Source organism: Hypanus sabinus, chromosome 11 (genome assembly GCF_030144855.1).
Source record: "Hypanus sabinus isolate sHypSab1 chromosome 11, sHypSab1.hap1, whole genome shotgun sequence".
Classification (NCBI taxonomy): domain Eukaryota; kingdom Metazoa; phylum Chordata; class Chondrichthyes; order Myliobatiformes; family Dasyatidae; genus Hypanus; species Hypanus sabinus.
In genome coordinates this window covers 96,639,202-96,661,146 of record NC_082716.1, presented here as the reverse complement: position 1 = coordinate 96,661,146, position 21,945 = coordinate 96,639,202, and the positions used below count along the sequence as shown (strand labels likewise).

At 44.6% G+C, this 21,945-nt stretch overlaps 1 protein-coding gene across 3 annotated transcripts in view; it reads left to right on the top strand.

Annotated features, from left to right (window-relative positions):
- The window catches only part of LOC132402205 (rab GTPase-activating protein 1-like), a 570,990-nt gene that overhangs the window by 26,104 nt on the left and 522,941 nt on the right, over positions 1-21,945 (top strand). For all 3 annotated transcript variants that reach the window (XM_059984929.1, XM_059984928.1, XM_059984930.1), the window contains exon 4: positions 11,132-11,339. In XM_059984929.1, coding sequence (XP_059840912.1) covers positions 11,132-11,339 — 208 coding nt within the window. The remainder of the gene's footprint in view (positions 1-11,131; positions 11,340-21,945) is intronic.

Genomic DNA, 21,945 nt, shown 5'->3' with positions numbered 1-21,945 from the left:
TGAGATGGACAGTTACTAAAGACATCTTCTATTATTGACACTAAGCTACCTTGCTGAAATGTATCCATTTTCCAAGTCTCTAGTATTATATTCAATAAATTTGTAAATTGTGTGGTGGGTGGCATCATGCCATTTTTGTTTATATGCAAAATGTTGATCTGTCATCAGGTTGGTAAGGTGAGAACAAACTGGAAATTGAATATTTATGAGCCATCCAATAAGTTTCTAAATTAGTTTGTTATGTATTTGAGTTCTGGTTTTCAGCTCTTACACAAGTGGAAACATAGATTGTGTACCTACATGGATATTCCGTGATAAGGGAGTCACTTCCTGACTTGCCAAAGTCTTCTCAATTAATGAAAATCACACAATTAACCTTAGTACAGTTTTAACAACAATTACCATCTTGCTGTCAGAAGTTGTTGAGTCAGTACAGTAATAACATCTAAAAGGCACTTGGACAGGTGCTGGATGGGAAAGGTTTCCAACCTATTTTTTATGGCATTAACCTACCATTAACCGAGGGGTCCATGGACCCCAGATTGGGAATCTCTGGTTTTGAGGGTTTTGGCACAAAAGGAAGTAGCTTTGTTGGGCCTTTGATCAGCATGGACCAGTTAGGCCAAAGGGCCTGTTTCTGTGCTTTATTATTCTATGACTCTGTTCTTGATCAGCATCTTATCCTTATTTTTCAGGAAGTTAATTCTCTTCATCACTGTTGCAGTATGGGGGTCAGTGAACAGCATCTTCATGAAGCACCACAGTAACTTTCTTCCAGGCCTCCTTTCAGACGATTTTTACTGTGCATTGTTTGATCTGAATGGTCAAGGTTCAAAACTGATTTTCAGAACAATAACAGACTGAGAGCTTACAGTTTAGCCTGGAATTTTCATTTTTTCACAGAGAGGTTTGGTTATGTAATTTATTGAGGGATTGGAAAGGGCAAATATTTCCAATTACAGGAGAATTCCAAGTAAATTGTCATGAATATAAATAACACTAAATCCAGTAAATTTTGGAGAAGTGTTTTTACTGAGAGAGGGGTAGAGATAATGACCGGCCAGGAGCATTCAGGAGGAAGCTAGGGTGAAAGGAATAAGATCCCATCACTACCTGTAAGGAGTTTGTACGTTCTCCCCATGCCTGCATGGGTTTCATGCAAGTGCTCCAGTTTCCTCCCACAGTCCAAAGATGTACCGGTTGGTCGGTTAATTGGACCTTGTAAATTGTCCTGTGATTAGGCTAGGGTTAAATTGGGTGTTGCTGGGTGGCGTGGCTTGAAAGGCTGACGGGCCAAGATACAGATCTTCTCTAGCAGTGTTTCGTGATGTATCTCAATAAAGTAAAATTAAAAAATGTGGAAGAGACCTATACTTACAAGCACAGACTAGTTATCGTGTTCCTTGAAGAAAATGTGGAGTGCTACCATGGTACACCAATGTAGGAAGGTGGTGGTGAGGTTGAGGCGTCAATCATGCAAAATGCTTTACCTTGAAGTTGCACTCGCCATCACATTGCCTGTAGTTGGTAGATCTGGTGCAGTTAGGTGAGTCATATGTTGCAGAATGTCAAGCCTCCAACTTTTTGAATCCACAGTATTTGTGTGGCTAATTCCGTTGTTACAAATCCCCAGGATGCTTGTGATATATGAGAAAATTATGGTACTGTGGTGACCCACTTACCATCGCACTCGAACTGGCTCACAAAATGGTGCGTGCCGGCAGAGAGGCCAAAAAGGGCGCCAGGCCTTCTTCACCAGCAAGGGGAAAAGCTCGTGTGCGGGTAGGGACTGTGACTGTGAATACAGTATTCCCGCCTGGGGAGGGTGGAAACAGGAAGGCTTAAAAGCAAGGCCGCGAAGTTTAAATAAATCTTTTAAGCAACTGCAACTCACCGTCTATGTGCCGCTATTCCAGCACTGTGTGTAGCACACCGCTACAATTGGTGACCCCGACGGCCCAAATGATATTTGGACCGAAGATAAACGACACCGCGCTGTTCATGCAGTTTCGTTAAAACTGCCAAGCTTCTGGACGCTGCAGCCTCAACTGTTCCAACAAGCAGAAGCCTAATTCCACACGTTACTACTACGTGGTGAGCTCCCTCGACCAGGAGATAGCCGCCCAGGTTTTCATACAGTCGCCCCCGGAGGATGGCAAATACACAGCATTCAAAGCCCTGCTCATAAGAACTTTTGGACTTACAGCGCGAGCGAGCTGCCCGCTTACTGCACCTGGATGGTTTGGGAGATAGGCCGCCATCGGCATTAATGAACGAGATGCTGGCCCTGGCTGAAGGACACAAGCCCTGCCTCATGTTTGAGCAGGAGTTCCTAGAGCAGCTGCGAGAGGACATACTTCTGCTGCTGTCCGATGCGGATTTCAGCGACCCCTGGAAGGTGGTGGCCCAGGCAGATGTACTGTGGAAAGCCAAGAAGGAGAGTGGGGCGTCCGTCGCACAGATGACCAAGCCATGTGCCCAACAGCAGACCAGACCAGGCCTGGCAGCAGAGCCCACAAAGCCCAGAGGCAGGAGTGCGGAGGCCAACGAACAATGGTGCTTCTACCGCCAACGGTGGGGCACAGAAGCCTGCTGCTGTAGTCAGCCCTGCAACTTCCCGGGAGCCGCCAGGGCCAGCCGCCGCTGATGGCTATGGCGGCTGGACATCAGGATAGCCTCCTTTATGTCTGGGACAAACAGTCGAGATGCTGCTTTTTGGTTGACACCGGGGCCGAGATCAGTGTCTTACCTCCGACGAGTTACGACACCCGCAGCAGGGAACCGGGATCCACCCTGAGAGCCACAAATGGCAGCACAATACGGACCTACGGCACCCATACTACGGGTACAGTTCGGCTCCAGCCGGTTCACGTGGGATTTCACATTGGCCGCCGTGGCCCAACCATTCCTGGGAGCGGATTTTTTGCGAGCTCACAGCCTGCTGGTCGACCTGCAAGGGAAAGGACTAGTCCACACCAAGACTTTTCAAACATTCTCCCTGGGTGAAGCCAAGTTGCCAGCCCCACACCTGGATTCCATCACGCTGTCTGACAACGAATTCACCTGAGTCCTGGCCAACTTCCCATCGGTTCTGGCACCGCAGTTCACGGCAGCCAGGCCCAGACATGGAGTACAGCACCACATCCTGACCCAGGGACCACCTCTCCATGCCTGTGCTTGAAGGCCTCCCCCGGACAAGCTCCGACTGGCAAGGGAGGTGTTCAAGAGGATGGAGGAATTGGGGATCATATGGCAGTCCGACAGCCCATGGGCCTCTCCCCTGCACATGGTGCCCAAAGCAACAGGGGACTGGAGACCATACGGTGACTACCGCAGACTGAACAAGGCTACAACACCAGACTGCTACCCTGTGCCGCACATTCAGGACTTTGCAGCAAACCTGCACGGCACAAGGATCTTTTCCAAGGTAGACCTCGTCCGGGGATACTATCAAATCCCGATGCATCCAGATGACATCCCCAAAGCAGCACTCATCACTCCGTTCGGCCTTTTCGAATTCCTCCGAATGCCGTTCAGCCTAAGGAACGCTACACAGATGTTCCAGCGGCTCATGGACGCGGTCGGACGCAACCTGGACTTTGTATTCATCTATTTGGCTGACATCCTCATAGCCAGCAGTAGTCGTCAGGAGCATCTGTCCCACCTCCGTCAACTCTACGCCCGACTGAGAGAATACGGCCTAACAATCTACCCGGCCAAATGCCAGTTCGGACTCAACGCCATCGACTTCCTGGGGCACAGGATTACTAAAGACGGAGCAGCCCTTTTGCCCGCCAAGGTAGGCGCGGTCTGCCACTTCCCCTGACCCAACACACTCAAAGGCCTGCAGGAATTCGTGGGTATGGTGAATTTCTACCACCGCTTCCTCCCCTCAGCAGCCTGAATCATGCGCCCCCTGTTCACCCTGATGTCGAGTAAGGGCAAGGACATTACCTGGGATGAAGATGCCGCAGCCGCTTTTGTTAAAACCAAAGAAGTTTTGGCAAATGCCGCGATGCTAGTGCACCCCAGAACAGATGTCCCTACCACCCTCACAGTGGACGCATCCAACACAGCAGTCAGTGGAGTGTTGGAACAACTCATCGAGGGTCGCTGGCAACCCCTGGCGTTCTTCAGCAAACACCTATGACCACCCGAACTCAAATACAGTGCTTTTAACCAGGAACTGTTGGCGCTATATCTGGCAATCCAGCAGTTCAGGTACTTCTTAGAAGGTAGGCCCTTCACCATGTGTTCACGGACACAAACTGCTTACTTTTGCGTTCACGAAGGCATCCGATCCCTGGTCGTCCCGCCAGCAGCGATATCTGTCCTACATCTCTGAATACACGATGGACATCTGGCATGTCTTGGGAAGAGAACATCGTGATGGACACACTATCCAGACCTACCATCCAGGCCTTGTCCCAAGGGGTGGACTATGTAGCACTGGCAGAGGCGCAGCAGGCAGATGATGAGATCTCTAGTTACAGAACTGCAGTCTCCGGTTTGCAGCTCCAAGACTTTCCCGTAGGTCCAGGTGAGAGGACCCTACTGTGTGACGTAGCTACTGGCCAACCTTGCCCCAACCTGGCGGTGGCGAGTTTTTGACTCCGTTCACAACTTAGCGCACCCCTCCATCAGGACAATCATCCGAATGGTCTCCAACAGGTTCGTTTGGCACGGACTCTGCAAGCAGGTCAGTGAATGGGCCAAAATGTGCATGCAGTGCCAAACAGCCAAGATGCAGCGGCACACCAAAGCCCTGCCGCAGCAGTTCCACCCCACCCGCTGGCATTTTGACCACATTCATGTGGATATCGTGGGCCGCCTGCCAGTGTCGCGCGGAGCGCGGCACCTCCTAACTATCGTAGACCAGTTCACAAGATGGCCAGAGGCCGTCCGGCTCATTGACACCACCTCCGAATCCTGCGCCTGAGCATGATTACAACCTGGGTATCCCGCTTTGATGTACCGGCCCACATTACCTCCGACAGAGGCGCCCAGTTCACCTCCAGCCTGTGGACAGCTATGGCCAGCCTTTTGGGAACATAGCTACACCACACAACTGCTTACCACTCACAGTCGAATGGACTAGTGGAGCGTTTCCACCGTCACCTGAAGTTGGCTCTCATGGCTCGCATGAAAGGGCCTAATTGGGCGGATGAACTTCCCTGGGTCCTGCTCGGAATCCGCACGGCACCCAAAGAGGATCTGCACACCTCGTCGGCCAAGTTAGTGTACGGCGCACCTCTGGCTGTCCCAGGAGAGTTCATATCAGCCCCAATGGGGCAAGAGGAAGAACCCGCAGCAGTCCTGGACAGACTACATGAGAGGCTCGGTAACCTGGCCCCCATACCCACTTCACAGCATGGACATAGCCTGACCTGCGTACCCAAAGACCTGCAGCACTGTAAGTTTGTTTTTGTACAACGGGGAGGACATCGCACCGCTACAACGGCCCTACGAGGGGCCGTTTAAGCTGATCAGGATCAATGGGTCCACGTTCGTGCTGGACACTGGGGGGGTGGGGGGGAGAGGAAGTTTTCACAGTGGACCGACTCAAACTGGCCCGTGTGGACTTGGCGCAGCTGGTCGGAGCTCAGGCACCGCGGCACAGAGGCAGACCTCCCAAACAGAGGCCGACTCAGACTGTGGACATTGGGGGGTGTATTGCTGGTTCTTGGGGGGGGGGGGGGGGTTATGTGGTGACCCACTTTCCAGCGCACTCGAACCGGCTCACAAAATGGCGCGCGCCGGCAGAGAGGCTGGCCCCAAAAAGGGCGCCAGGCCTTCTTCACCAGCAAGGGGAAAAGCCCGCGCGCGGGAAGGGACTGTGAATATGCACCCCTACAGCATTCCCACCTGGGGAGGGCGGAAACAGGAAGGCTTAAAAGCAAGGCTGCGAAGTTTGAATAAATCTTTTATGCAACTGCAACTCACCGTCTGCGTGTCGTTATTCCAGCGCTGTGTGTAGCACACCGCTACAGTACTTGGATATGAAGGAAGGTAATTAGTCCATCTCCTGTTGGAGGTCATTTTTGCAGTGATGTGAAAGTTAGTTACCACATTATTAAATAGAAATGTGATAGAAAGAAAGTTCTACAGCTCGTTACATCCATGTCAACTAAAATTATGATTGTTGTCATACTATTGCAAAATGTGGGAACTGGCTGCTTTATTACTTGAGGAAGAATTTGTTAATAGAATTGAATTGGTTAATTTGTTAATAGGTGCTCGGCACTTATCCTTGGAAGCAGAACAAGTGCTACAACTGCCCGTACACCTCCTCCCTAACGACCATTCAGGGCCCCAAACAGTCCTTCCAGCTGAGGTGACACTACACCTATGAGTCTGTTGGGGTCATATACTGTGTCCAGTGCTCCCGGTGTGGCCTTCTGTATATCGGTGAGACCCGATTTAGATTGGGAGACTGGTTTGCCAAGCACCTATGCTCTGTCCACCAGAAGAAGCGGGATCTCCCAGTGGCTACCCACTTTAATTCCACCTACCATTCTGATATGTCAATCCTTTTTTGCCTCTTTGGATTATACATTCCATCAGTGTTATTTATCTTATCAGGTTACCCTCCCCACCTAGGTGAAAAGAGTTCAACCAATCCAATCTCTTTATAAGCCAAGGTCCTCCCATCCAATATTTTGTAACCTCACAACTTCAGTCATACTATATGTAGTCTTCACCGACTTATTGACCTATGCTGCCACATTTAGAAAGCTATGGACCTGGTCCTCTTCAATACAGGTGTCCCCCGTTTTTCGAACGTTTGCATTACTTCACCTCACTGTTATGGAAGACCTACATTAGTTACCTGTTTTCGCTAACAGAAGGTGTTTCCACTGTTACGAAAAAAGGCAGCACGTGCCGAGCAGCCAAGCTGTTCCCCCAGAACTGCATTCTAGCCGGCATTGCTTAAACACATGCCTGTGAGCCTCTGTGCTTAATGTCAATTTATTTTGTGCATCCGTTAGTAAGATGAGTTCTAAGGTATCAGAAAAGCCTAAAAGAGCGCATAAGGGTGTTACACTTAGCGTAAAACTAGACGTAATAAAGCGTTTCGATCGTGGTGAACGAAGTAAGGATATAGTGAGTTTGACTAAGGGTTTGTGGAAGTTGATGAAGATGATGTTGAAGAGGTTTTGACATCCCCTCACCAAGAACTGACAGATGAAGAGCTGATGAAAAGGAAAGGATAACAATTGAAGCCGAACACAGTAGCAAACGGCCCGAAAGTGAAATCGTCCAGGAACTGAACGTGAAGCAATTACGTGAGATTTTCACTGCAATTGACAACGCTGCAATGATTGCAGAAAAGTATGACTTTAATTTTGAAAGGGTACGTAGGTTTAGAGCATATTTGCAGGATGGTTTGAGTGCTTACAAAGAACTGTATGATAGAAAAATGTGCAAGGCTAAGCAGTCAAGCATACTGTCATTTTTCAAGCCTTCCACATCAGCCACAGCAGATGACAAACCTCGACCTTCGACATCGAGGCAGGCAGACATTGAAGAAGGTGACCTCATCAACACATACAAACAAGCTGGATGAACTCAGCAGGTCGAGCAGCATCCGTTGAAAGGAACAGTCAACATTTTGGGCTGAGACCCTTTTTCATGACTGAAGAAGGAGGATATAGTGAAGAAGAAAGTGACCTGCCTGCCCTGATGGAAACAGACGACGATGAAATGACACCCCAGTCTCCTCTACCTCTCAGTACCCCAACCTCCGACGACTCAGCCTAACACACCATCATCAGTGTGCTCACTGTCTTCCTGATTCCAGTAAGTGGAACTCTACTGGACGTGCACTATTTCTATTTTGTATAGGCTGTGTATTTTTATGTGTTATTTGGTATGATTTGGCAGCTTCATAGCTTAAAGGTTACTGGAAAGAGTGCTTCTGCCAAGAGCGCTTGCGCCGAGTGTTTTTGCTGCGAGTGCTGCCGAGTGCGCTTGCGTCGAGTCTTTCTGCCAAGAGCACTTGCGCCGAGTGTTTTTGCTGCGAGTGCTGCCGAGTGCGCTTGCGTCGAGTCTTTCTGCCGAGAGCACTTGCGCCGAGTGTTTTTGCTGCGAGTGCTGCCGAGTGCGCTTGCGTCGAGTCTTTCTGCCAAGAGCACTTGCGCCGAGTGTTTTTGCTGCGAGTGCTGCCGAGTGCGCTTGCGTCGAGTCTTTCTGCCGAGAGTGCTTGCGTGAGATTTTCGCTGCTGTGGACAGTGCTGCAATAATTGCAGAAAAGTATTTCTACTTTATATAGGCTGTGTATTTATCAGATCATTCCTGCTTTTACTATATGTTACTGTTATTTTAGGTTTTATGAGTTATTTGGCATGATTTATTAGGTTATTTTTTGGGTCTGCGAATGTTCACAAATTTTTCCCATATAAATAAATGGTAATTACTTCCTCACTCTACAGTGTTCCGGCTTATGAACCATTTCATAGAAACCTGTATATCTTAATGCCCTACCATATATAGTAAGCAGTGCAGTTATCAAGTAGCTAAATATTTTGCTGCATGCTCATTTAATAGAGGTTTCCTTTTTTACAGTTCAGTAATGTACCAACATAGAGCATTAAAACACAGAAATAGACTCTTCCTGCTCACCCTGTCCATTAAGGACCTGTCGACACTAGCCCCTTTTCCCAGCACCTGGTTCATAGTGTTCTGTTCCTTGGAGGTTCAAGTGCTCACCCGTATACTTAAATGCTGTGTGTGTGTGTATACTTGCTTCTATCCCCTTGTCAGGCAATGTATTCCAAATCCAACCACTCTCTGGGTGAGAAAGTATTTCCTCAGATCCCCTCTAACCTTCTAACTCACTTAAACCTATGCCAATTTTCGTACAGGAAGTTCCCATAATCATAATCCATTGTGTTCTGGGATATTTCGCTTTTTCCTGAGGGTGCAGAAGGGTTTTTGGCTTAATGTTGTGTCAGAAAAAAGCACCTCAAGTGCAAAATGGCCTCAGTGCTACATGGAACATCAGTCTCTATATTTGTGCTTTAACTTCCTGATGGGGACTTGAAGCCAGGATCCAGATTGCTGCACCTTGCATTATGGGCAAGAATCTTGAATAACAAATGAAATGTACACAGAATTTGTTAACGTGGAGTGGACAGCAAGTTTGTAAATCTGGCAGGAACAAAAAATGTTGGGAATGGCAAGGGTGGAGTGTCACAGGAGGGTGTGGGACAGATGACCGAGAAGGAATGCCAGGAGCGGGGGTGGTGACATTTGGTTTATATATTGTTACTAAATGTCTCTCTGGTGCATTCCTCTCTCTTCCCCTTTTCCCAACCATCATTTCTCTCTCCCTGCCCCCTTCCCATTCAGTCCACAAAAAAGGCCCATATCAGAATCAAATTTACCATCACTCACATATGTCATGAATTTTTTTTTGTGTCAGCAGTACAGTGCAATACATAAAATTTCCACAGTACTGGGCTAAGGTTTCAGCACTCTAGCTATATACATGTGTCTAAGACTTCTGTACAGAACTGTAATTACACACTAAAATACAACTGCAGATGCTGTGGGTCAAAGAATACGTACACAATGTTGGAAGAACTCAGCAGGTCAGGCAGCATCCGTGAGAAAAGAGTAGCCAACGTTTCGGGCTGAGAACCTTCATCAGGAATGGGGGGGTGGGGGAAGAGAGGGCTGAAGCCCAGTAATAGAGATAGGGAAGGGGGTAGGGCCTAGAGGCGCCAGGTGGAAAACCAATCAGAGGAAAGATAAAGGGGGGAGGGGGAAGGGATAAGCATGAAAGAACTGTAGAGATAAAGAAGCAGTAAGTTGAAAGGGGAGAGAGGCAGAGAGGGACCTGGGATAGGGGAAGGGGGAGGGGGAGGAAATTACTAGAAATTGGAGAATTCAATGTTCATACCACAAGGCTGGAGGCTACCCAGATGGTAGATGAGGTGTTGCTCCTTCAACCTGAGTTTGGCCTCATCATGGCAGTAGAGGAGGCCATGTATGGACATATCTAGATGGGAATGAGAGGCAGAGTTGAAGTGGGTGGCAACCAGGAGGTCCTGTCTATTGTGACGGACAGAGCGTAGGCGCTCAACGAAGCGGTCCCCCAATCTGCATTGGGTCTCGCCGATGTAGAGGAGGCCGCACCGGGAGCACCGGATGCAATGGACGACTCCAGCAGACTCGCAGGTGAAGTGTTGCCTCACCTGGAAGGACTGTCTGGGGCCCGGAATGTTGGTAAGTGGGGAGGTGTGGAGACAAGTGTAGCATTTGCGCTTGCAGGGATAAGTGCCAGGTGGGAGTTCTGTGGGGAGGGATGTGTGGACCAGGTAATCGCGGAGGGAACGATCCCTGTGAAAAGCTGAGAGGGGTAGGAAGGGAAAGGTGTGCTTGGTGGTGGAGTCCTGTTGAAGGTGGCGTGTAATTACACAGTCCCTGCTTAGGCAATCTTCAAGCTGATGTTCAGAATTAATATGACATAAAATCACAGCATAAGAATAACATACACAGTTTCATCAGTAATATCACAGCAACTTTGGGAGGAGTACCAATTTGCAGAAAGAGCCCAAGATACAGATTTTCCTCCTGGTTTGTCTCTTGCAGTGTGTAAAATCTACAAATGAGAGAATAAAGAGAGGCTATTTACATGTAGGATCTTTTTCCATTTAATCATATCATAACCATTCTTAATAGCTGTTCTCCCTGGCCTCTCAGAGAGCAAGTTATGGCACTGAGAAGGCCTTGTTTCTCAAGTGTTGACAAAATCCAGGTCATTACGTGTCACACCTTTTGACTCGGGTGGATGTAATTCCAGACCGAACAATTGTTTTCTTAGTTCATCTACCTTTTACCATTATTTGCCAGTAATGAAATTTTGACAGTATACAATCTCTTTTAGACCATAAGACATGGGAGCAGAATTAGGCCTTTCTTCTCCGTTAATTCATCGAGGTTGATTATTTATTCCTCTCAACCCCATTCTCCTGCCTTCTCCCTGTAACCTTTGATGATATTTGATGAATGATGTCCATTTACAGCATTTTGCTTGTATCTCTGGAAAATGTACTGCAAACTAGAAGTCTTGTGTGTTGTTGTTTTTACCTACTGTGAGAGATTAACCAATGGGCACTTTTTACAGAGCTGCCTGTACTAAAGGTCGCATCCCCTACTGCTGAGGAAGAGGAGAGTGTACTGTTCAACAAGTTAACCTACCTTGGAAGCACGAAGGTCACCTCGCCACGGAATGAAGGAGAGGCTCTTCGTGCTATGGCCAAACTGCATTTCAGTTGTCAAGCTCCTATTCCAGTTACTTTGTACGTGCCTAATGTTGCTGACGGATCTTTAAGGTAGGTTCACTTTAAGTTCTAATTAATTTTTCTTGGTATCTTCAGATTTGTCACAGAACTAGTGCCAATTATATACAGCTGCAACAAAAAATTTGTGAATCTTTTGCAATTACCTGGTTTTCTGCATTAATTACTCATAAAATGTGGTCTGATCTTCATCTGAGTCACAATAATAGACAGACACAATCTGCCTAAACTAATAACATACAAGCAATTGTACTTTTCACGTCTTTATTGAATCATTTTTTCATCATTCACAGTCCAGGCTGGAGAAGTATGTAAATCCTTGTATTTAATAACTGGTAGGACCTACCAGTAACCTCCACTGAACATTTCCTATAGCAGCTGATCATACTTGCACAATGGTGAGAAGGAAGTTGACACGATTCCTCCTTATAAAACTCATCAATATTTCTGGGATACCTTGCATGAACAGCTCTCTCCAGGACATGCTACTGCATCCCAATTGGGTTAAGTTCTGGACTCCGATTTGGCTATTTCAAAGAATGAATTTTCTTCTTTTTAAACCATTCTGTTGTTGATTTATTCTTGTGTTTCAGATTATTGTCTAGTTCCATCATCCAACTTCTATTAAGCTTCAGGTGAAGAACAACTACCCTGACATTGTCCTATAAAACGTCTTGATAAATATTGAATTCACTGTTCCCTTAATGATTGCGAACTGTCCTGGTCCTGAGGCAGCAAAGCAGGCCCAAACCATGATGCTCCTTCTACCGCGCTTCACAGTTGGGATGAGGTTTTGGTATTGGTGTGCAGTGTCCTTTTTCCTCCAAACATAGCAGTGTGCATTTCTGCCAAGAAGTTCAACTTTTATCTTATCTGTCCACAGAACAGCATCCAGGAGTGTTGTGGAACATCCAGGTTGCAAACTTGAGATGTGCAGCATTGATTTTTTGGGAAAGCAGTGGTGTCTTGTTCAGTGTTTTACTTATAGCAGACTCTCCTGCTGAAGGGTTTCGGCCTAAAATGTCGATTGTACTCTTTTCTAGATGCTGCATGGCCTGCTGAGTTCCTTCAGCATTTGTGTGTGTTGCTGGCTTTATCTATTATTGTGACGTATATGAAGCTCAGACCATATTTTATAAGTAATTAATGCAGAAAATCAGGTTCACAAAGGGTTCACAAGCTTTTTCTTGCAACTGTAAATAGATGAAATATTTATTGTTAGGTGAGTAAATAAATAGCAAAGATGCCTTTCAAGCCTTGATCCTGTTTTGAGCTTGAATGGTGTCTACTTTGGAAACAGTGCCCCTTTTGATTTTCAACATTGACAGCATCAAATGCTCCAGGTGGTTATTCAAGAGTAATTTCTTTTGCACAACGTAATTAATCTCACTTCTCAAAAAGGACTGCTCATTCAATCTCCACACGGAATCACTTTCTGCAGATTTGCAGTGCCGATAATTGTTGATAGTGGGGCTTTGTGAATCAGCAGTGGAAGGGAGATATAGTGGCATGCAAAAGTTTGGGCACCCCTGTCAAAATTTCTGTTACTGTGAATAGTCAAGTGAGTAGAAGATGAACTGATCTCCAAAAGTCAAAAAGTTAAAGATGAAACCAAAGTCTCAGACCTTAATTAGCTTGTTAGGGCTATGGCTTGTGCACAGTCATCATTGGGAAAGGCCAGATGATGCAAATTTCAAAGCTGTATAAATCTCCTGACTCCTCAAACCTTGTCCTAACAATCAGCTGCTATGGGCTCCTCTAAGTAGCTGCCTAGCACTCTGAAAATTAAAATGCCCACAAAGCAGGAGAAGACTGTAAGAAGATAGCAAAGTGTTTGTAGGTAGCCGTTTCCTCAGTTTGTAATGTAATTAAGAAATGGCAGTTAACAGGAATGGTGGAGGTGAAGTAAGGATCTGGAAGACCAAGAAAACTTTGCGAGAGAACTGCTCATAGGATTGCTAGAAAAGCAAATCAAAACCCCCGTTTGACTGCAAAAGACCTTCAGGAAGATTTAGCAGACTCTGGAGTGGTGGTGCACTGTTCTACTGTGCAGCGACACCTGCACAAATATGACCTTCATGGAAGAGTCATCAGAAGAAAACCTTTCCTGCATCCTCACCACAAAATTCAGCATCAGAAGTTTGCAAAGAAACATCTAAACAAGCCTGATGCATTTTGGAAACAAGTCCAGTGGACTGATGAAGTTAAAATGGAACTTTTTGGCCACAATGAGCAAAGGTATGTTTGGAGAAAAAAGGGTGCAGAATTTCATGAAAAGAACACCTCTCCAACTGTTAAGCATGAGGGTGGATTGATCATGCTTTGGGCTTGTGTTGCAGGCAGTGGCACGGGGAATATTTCACTGGTAGAGAGAAGAATGAATTCAATTAAATACCAGCAAATTCTGGAAGCAAACATCACACCATCTGTTTTAAAAAAAAAAGCTGAAGGCGAAAAGAGGATGGCTTCTACAACAGGATATTGATCCTAAACACACCTCAAAATCCACAATGGACTACCTCGAGGCGCAAACTGAAGGTTTTGCCATGGCCCTCACAGTCCCCCAACCTAAACATCATCGAAAATTTGTGGATAGACCTCAAAAGAGCAGTGCATGCAAGATGGCCCAAGAATCTTACAGAACTAGAAGCCTTTTGCAAGGAAGAATGGGGGGAAGTCCCCCAAACAAGAATTGAAAGACTCTTAGCGGCTACAGAAAGTGTTTACAAACTCTGATACTTGCCAAAGGGGGTGTTACTAAGTACTGACCATGCAGCGTGCCCAAACTTTTGCTTCAGGCCCTTTTCCTTTTTTGTTATTTTGAAACTAAAAGATGGAAATAAAAAAGTAACCTTGCTTAAAATATTAAAGAAATGTGTCATCTTTAACTTTATGCCTTTTGGAAATCAGGTAATCTTTTACTCGCTTGGCTATTCACAATAACGGAAATTTTAATCGGGGTGCCCAAACTTTTGCATACCACTGTATTATTTGTTTTTGGGTCAGGCAGTGTCTGAGACAGAACAACATTTCCAGAGATGAAGCTGGTAATTAGTGTGTGGTCTTCTCCCTGGAATCCATTAAACAAGTGGAAATTATCTGAAGATGGCTTATTTATCAAAAACAGCAAACATAATTGCTATCCTTTCAGATGCCTTTTAATCCATTACGTTAGTGCTATTGTTGTGTCTGTTTGCATAGAACATAGAAAATCTACAGGCTCTTTGGCCCATAATGTGCTGATGATGTAACCTACCCTAGAAGCTGCCTAGAATTTCCCTACTGCATAGCCCGCTATTTTTCTAAGCTTCATGTACCCATCTAAGAATCTCTTAAAAGTCCCTATTGTTTACCATTAGCATGCTCACTGATGCACATTTTAGGCCAGAGTAGGTACTAGGATAACTAACCATGACTACAGGATGGAATGTTTCCCAGAACATCCCAAGAGATTGGCTAAATTTATTTTAGATTTCTGCAATAGCTAGAGTGATGGCACATGAAAAGTGATTGTAGCAGTTGAAGACAGTCTTGGAAATTACTGTGTGTCTTCAGGCCATTCATCTTTATATTAACGATGACACTGATAAATCGATCCTGTTTCTCTTGTCTTGATGTAGGGTAACACTCAAGTTGAGCTGACATACTGTATGATATATATTATGTTGAAATGAAGAAATTTAAACTTAGTTCTTTCACTGTAATATTGCCAATATTTTTCAATTCTCTCATATAAATATCTTGAGGGCTGCCGGACCAAGGCACACCAATGATGTGGCTACATGTCGTTCTGCATTGTCACTGGAGTTTTGAGCTTCATCTGTAGCCACAACCATAATAAAGAAGTTGAACATTATCTACCTCCTTCATCAGTGTCAGCTAGATTTGAGTATAGTTGGAGTTTCTATTCAGAGGTCAAATGTATTTTCTATAATAGTTATTGCTTTCTTTAATTAGTGTTTCTTCAATTCATTCAAAGGACTTTGCAGGGAGAACCTGCATTTAGTTGGCCAATTGCCTTTGAAATTGTGGCAACATGGCCAGAAGATTAGGATACTGTGTTATTGAATGCTGATTTATTAAGGGATAAAGGTGAAGCCAAGTAATTATAAGCTAAACAACCTAACCTTGGGAAAATTATTGGTAACAATCTGGAGGCTTGTATTTATCACTATTTTGGGATTAATCAAGAACAGTTAGCTTGGGACTTAACAAGTGAATCCTGTGAAGATTAGTTCATGTTGGCTGCCTGGTCCATGCTGGTCAAAACAGAGCCACCCAACGTGAACTCAATTTCCAGCATTAGGTCTATAACCTTGCAGGTCAGGGCTCCTTGTGTATCTACCTGTTTAAATATTATCAGAGCTTTTGGTTTCACTACCATTTTTGGTTTAGAACCTTGCAACCCTTGACAAGAAAATATTTCCTCATCTTCTCTTTAATCCTACTTATTATTGTTAATATATGCCCCTAGTTATTAACCCCTCTGCTACAGGACATAATTAATGTGCATAGGCCTCTCAAATTCATGTGCCTGAATTGTCATGGTACATGGGTTTTCTTATGTAGGGTATGGGTGTATGTTACCACTGTGAACAAACGGGGCTGTCATTGCCAAAAACTGGGAGTCCAGAAGGAACTTTTGTTGAGAAAGGCCCATCTGTTGGATTGTAGCTTCTCATGTGACCAGTGAGGACAGAAAAATAGAAATAGAGCTATCAGTATTTGAACAGCGTCTGAACTTCTGTTTGGCATCAGATTCTGGAGCACTAGGAACAGTTCTAAGGCAGGAATGAGTTGTTTAAGGTGAATGAGTTGCACCTTAACAAAAATTAGACCAATTTCCTATTGGGGAGGTGGAGTAGAGAAGGAGGCAGGGATCCACTAATGGGGCTGGGAGATATTCAAACTAAGTTGCCAAGAAGAAGGCACTAGCAACCAGAGTTGCAAATAACATAAACAGAAAATTGCAAATGGCAGATAGCAGTGGAACAAGAAACACTACAGAGCAGCTAGTATCAGTGGAGAGAAATAGAGTCCATCAACCTGTGTGGCATATTTCCCAAGGAGACGTTGGATTGCTTAGAGGGAGAGAGTATTCAAAAGAAGTGAACAGGGGCAGTTAGGGCATTCTGCATGCCATGGTCCCTAAGGAGACATCAGATTGAGTAGCTAGAGAGAGAGTTTAAAAGAAGCAAACGGGAACATTTGGGACATTCTGCATGGCACAGTTCTTGAAAAGGCATTGGATTACAGAGTGGGAGAGAAAGTTTAAAAGCAGTGAGTGAGCACAGTCAGGATGTTCTGTGTACTGCAACTCCTCAGGAGTCATTGGATTGTGCACAATTACTCACTTGGCAATGACCAAAAAAAATGATAGGCTTAAGCGGAGTGGCCATAGTATGAATGGGCCAGTGTTAGAGTGGGGAATTCATGCTTTGATTCATAGAGGCTTCAGTGAGGAGAGATGAAGGCTGTAGGTAGATTTTTTTTCCATTTAATTTTTATTTCTTTCTGAACAGTTAGAACAGTAGGGATGCCAGTCAGGATAGTTGAATGCTCCTGTTGCAGAAAGGTGGGAAATGTCTTCCAGTGTCTCTGACAACTACATCTGCAAGAAGTGCATCCAGCTGCAGGTTCTTTCAGACAGTGTTAAGGAATTGGAGCTAAAAGTGGATGAACTACAGATCTTCAGGAAGGTGAGGGGTTGAGCCACAGGCAACTCAAGGAGGTAGTTACACCCAAAATGCAGGACACAGGTAACTGAGTGACCATCAGGATGGCTAAGGGGATAGTCTGCCAGTGCAGATTACCCCTATGGCCTTCCGTCTCAAGGATAGGTATTCCACTTTGGATAGCAGAGGAAAGCCACAGTGGTCAGGTTCTTGGCACTGAGCCTGGCATGGTGACTCAGAAGGGAAAGGGGAAGAAGAGGAGTGCAGTAGTGATGGGGAATTCCTTAGAACAGTGTGCTAGTGCTGCATTGGAGAGTGGGAGTGGAGGACGGAGAGGTGGTGGAGGTTTAAACTGGAATTACAAGAGTTGTGCGAAAAGATGTTAGTAAACCTACATATGAAGTCAGAAATTGACAGGTTGAGTTTGATGGAACTAATGTTCTGAGTTTTGTTTATTTCAATGCAGAGTATTCCAGGAAAGGTGGATGTATTTAGAGTATGGATTAGCGTATGGAATCATGACATTGTGGCCTTTGGTGAGACTTGGTTGAAGGAGGGGCAGGACTGGCAGCTAAATGTTCCTTGGTTTCTTTGTTTTAGACTTGATAGAGCTGGAGGGATTTAAGGGGGAGGAGTGGCATTACTAGAGTGTGAAAATGCCACAGCACTGCTCATGCAGGACAGATTGGAGAGCTAGTCTATTGAGGGTATATGGATGGAACTGAGGATAAGAAAGGGATAGCCATGATTATATTATAGTCCACCCAACAGTCTGTGGGATTTGGAGGGGCAAATATGTAGAGAGATTTCGGTCTGTTGCAAGAAAAATAGGGATTGTACATATTCAGTGGGACTATAAATGGGCTGGGAGAGGTAGAGTTTGTCAAGTGTATTCATAACGTTTCCTTAATCAGTACTTACAGCCCAACTAGAAAGGGTGTGATGCTAGATCTCGTATTAGGGAGTGAGACAGGGCAGGTGATAGAAGTTTATGTAGTCACTTTGCATCCAGTGATCATAATGCCATTAGTTTCAAGATAATGATAAAGAAGGATAGAAGCATAGAAAACCTACAGCACAATACAGGCTCTTTGGCCCACAATGCTGTGCTGAACATGTACTTACTTTGGAAATTACCTAGAGTTACCCATAGCCCTCTATTTTTTTATACCTCCATTTACCTATCCAGGTCTCTCTTAAAAGACCCTATCATATCCGCCTCCTCCACCATTGCTGGCAGCCCATTCCATGCAGTCTATCAGTTCACCTCTCATCCTCCGTCACTCCAAGGAGAAAAGGCCAAGTTCATTCAACCTATTCTCGTAAGACATGCTCCCCAATCCAGGCAACATCCTTGTAAATCTCCTTTGCACCCTTTCTAGAGTTACCACATCCTTCCTATAGTGAGGTGACCAAAACTGAGCACAGTACTCCAAGTGGGGTCTGACCAGGGTATTATAAAGCTGTAACCAGGATAAGTCTGGTCTTCAGGTTAAGATTCTAAATTGGAGAAAGACAATTTTGATGGCACTTCAAAGTATTGGGCAAATGTGTATTTAGTAGTTGGAAGCCTTCAAAAGTGAAATTTTGAGAGTACAAAGTCCCCGAGTTACGAACGTCTAACTTATGAATGGCATACCATAAAACCTATTATATTAAAAATTTGTCGGCTTGAGGAAGGAGAACGCCGTCAGCCATTTTAACTCAGATCACGTTGCTGTTAACACTGTGTTGAGTGTGTAACTTAAATTTTTCTTAGCAAGATTCACCCTGACTCCCCTTTTCCAGTCAGCACTGCCCCCACTTGTCCCATTTAACCTCTCTCATCCTGGGGGAGCTCAGGACCCGCTGCCCATAGCTGCTGCTGAATCCGCAGTGTTTCTGTTCCGTTGATGGAAAACGATCACGATTGAAAATAAAGTGGAAATAATAAAGCGATTGGATAGAGGTGAAACACCATCGGTCATTGGAAAAGCATTAGGCTACAGTCGGTCAATGATCATAACAATTTTAAAGGATAAAGTGAGAATAATGGAGCATGTGAAATGCTCTGCCCTGATGAAAGCTACTATTATTACTAAGCAACACAGTGGTTTAATTATTGAAATACATACAATTTCTTAAGTTTTTTATATGCATAGAAAGGTAAAATATATATACACACACACACTAAGACAAACGTTTGACTAACTGACACTAAATAATACCAGATGTACCTGTTCCAATTTACGTACAAATCCGACTTAAAGATGGACTTAGGAACAGAACTCGTTTGTAATCCAGGGACTGACTGGACTTGAAGTACAAGGGGATACTTAAGAATGGAATCAGGAGGGCTAAAAGAAGGCATGATGTTGCTCTGGCAGATAAGGTGAAGGGGATTCCCCAGGGCTTTTACCATTATGTTAAAGTATTGCAAGGGACAAAAGTGGTCCTCTGGAAAATCAGAGTAGTCATTTCTGCATGGTGTCAAAAGAGAAGGGGTTGTCTCAGATGGATTTTTTGCATCTGTATTTTCTTGGAAATAGAAGTAAGGCAAAGCAGTAATGAGGCCATGGACTGTATATAGGATACAGAGGAGGTGTTTGAATTTTCGAAATTCTGATACTTACAAAGAATTAATTGCACACACACAACTTCTGAGCTAGAGGAGAGAAACAAAAGCATGTTTACTCATATAAGTTTTTCATGGACTAACAGTTCCAGTTTAATACACTTACCAACAACATTCCTGTGCAATTCTAAACACTAATCAAGGTGCAGGTTTAGCCATTCACTAAGGCAGTAAGAGTAACTTTCAAATACTTTTCCCAATAGCAGCCATTACCCTTATAAACCACATTATTTATTCTGTGATGTTTATTTACAGGGTCAATGATGATGGTGTACATAAATGCTAGCTTGGCTTAGTTGCTAATGCTGGTGCACAAGTCAAATGAAGCAATCTTAGCTAATGCTACAGAGGAACCCTTTCTCTAAGCAGAAGTTAAAGCCCATTTTCCTGTTCAGGTGGATCTGTTACTATTGCAAAAGGAACTAATAATTTATCAGAATCTAAACCAATATTTCTTGCTGCACTGTAGAGTGTAAAGTACCAACAGGTTTTGCAGTTGTTGGGTTTGGCTGTGCACAGTCTGCCCACCGAACAGTGATTGCACTTCAACAGCATTTTGATGCATTTCAAAAACAATCTGGTGATTTTTGAATATTAAAAATTACTTATAACCATGTACAGTCAGCCCTCCTTATCCATGGTGGATTGGTTCCGGGACCCCCACAGATACCAAAGATCGCGGATTCTGAAGTCCCTTATTTAACCTGTCTCAGTGCGGTGGTCTTTAGGACCCAGAGGAACCATAACCATATAACAATCACAGCACAGAAACAGGCCATCTCGGCCCTCCTAGTCCGTGCCGAACTCTTAATCTCACCTAGTCCCACCTACCCGCACTCAGCCCATAACCCTCCACTCCTTTCCTGTCCATATACCTATCCAATTTTACCTTAAATGACACAACTGAACTGGCCTCTACTACTTCTACAGGAAGCTCATTCCACACAGCTATCATTCTCTGAGTAAAGAAATACCCCCTCATGTTTCCCTTAAACTTCTGCCCCCTAACTCTCAAATCATGTCCTCTCGTTTAAATCTCCCCTACTCTCAATGGAAACAGCCTGTTCACGTCAACTCTATCTATCCCTCTCAAAATTTTAAATACCTCGATCAAATCCCCCCTCAACCTTCTACGCTCCAATGAATAGAGACCTAACTTGTTCAACCTTTCTCTGTAACTTAAGTGCTGAAACCCAAGTAACATCCTAGTAAATCGTCTCTGCACTCTCTCTAATTTATTGATATCTTTCCTATAATTCGGTGACCAGAACTGCACACAATATTCCAAATTTGGACTTACCAATGCCTTGTACAATTTTAACATTACATCCCAACTTCTGTACTCAATGCTTTGATTTATAAAGGCCAGCGTTCCAAAAGCCTTCTTCACCACCCTATCTACATGAGACTCCACCTTCAGGGAACTATGCACTGTTATTCCTAGATCTCTCTGTTCCTCTGCATTCCTCAATGCCCTACCATTTACCCTGTATGTTCTATTTGGATTATTCCTGCCAAAATGTAGAACCTCACACTTCTCAGCGTTAAACTCCATCTGCCAACGTTCAGCCCATTCTTCTAACTGGCATAAATCTCCCTGCAAGATTTGAAAACCCACCTCATTATCCACAACACCTCCTACCTTAGTATCATCGGCATACTTACTAATCCAATTTACCATCCCATCGTCCAGATCATTTATGTATATTACAAACAACATTGGGCCCAAAACAGATCCCTGAGGCACCCCGCTAGTCACCGGCCTCCATCCTGATAAACAATTATCCACCACTACTCTCTGGCATCTCCCATCTAGCCACTGTTGTATCCATTTTATTTCTCCAGCATTAATACCTAACGACTGAACCTTCTTAACTAACCTTCCATGTGAAACTTTGTCAAAGGCTTTGCTGAAGTCCATATAGATTACATCCACTGCCTTAACCTCATCAACATTCCTCGTAACTTCTTCAAAAAATTCAATAAGGTTTGTCAAACATGACCTTTTACGCACAAATCCATGCTGGCTACTCCTAATCAGATCCTGTCTATCCAGATAATTATTAATACTATCTCTAAGAATACTTTCCATCAATTTACCCACCACTGATGTCAAACTGACAGGTCTATAATTGCTAGGCTTACTTCTAGAACCTTTTTTAAACAATGGAACCACATGAGCAATACGCCAATCCTCCGGCACAATCCCCGTTTCTAATGACATCTTAAAGATCTCCGTCAGAGCTCCTGCTATTTCTACACAAACTTCCCTCAAGGTCCTGGGGAATATCCTGTCAGGACCCGGAGATTTATCCACTTTTAAACTTCTTAAAAGTGCCAGTACTTCCAC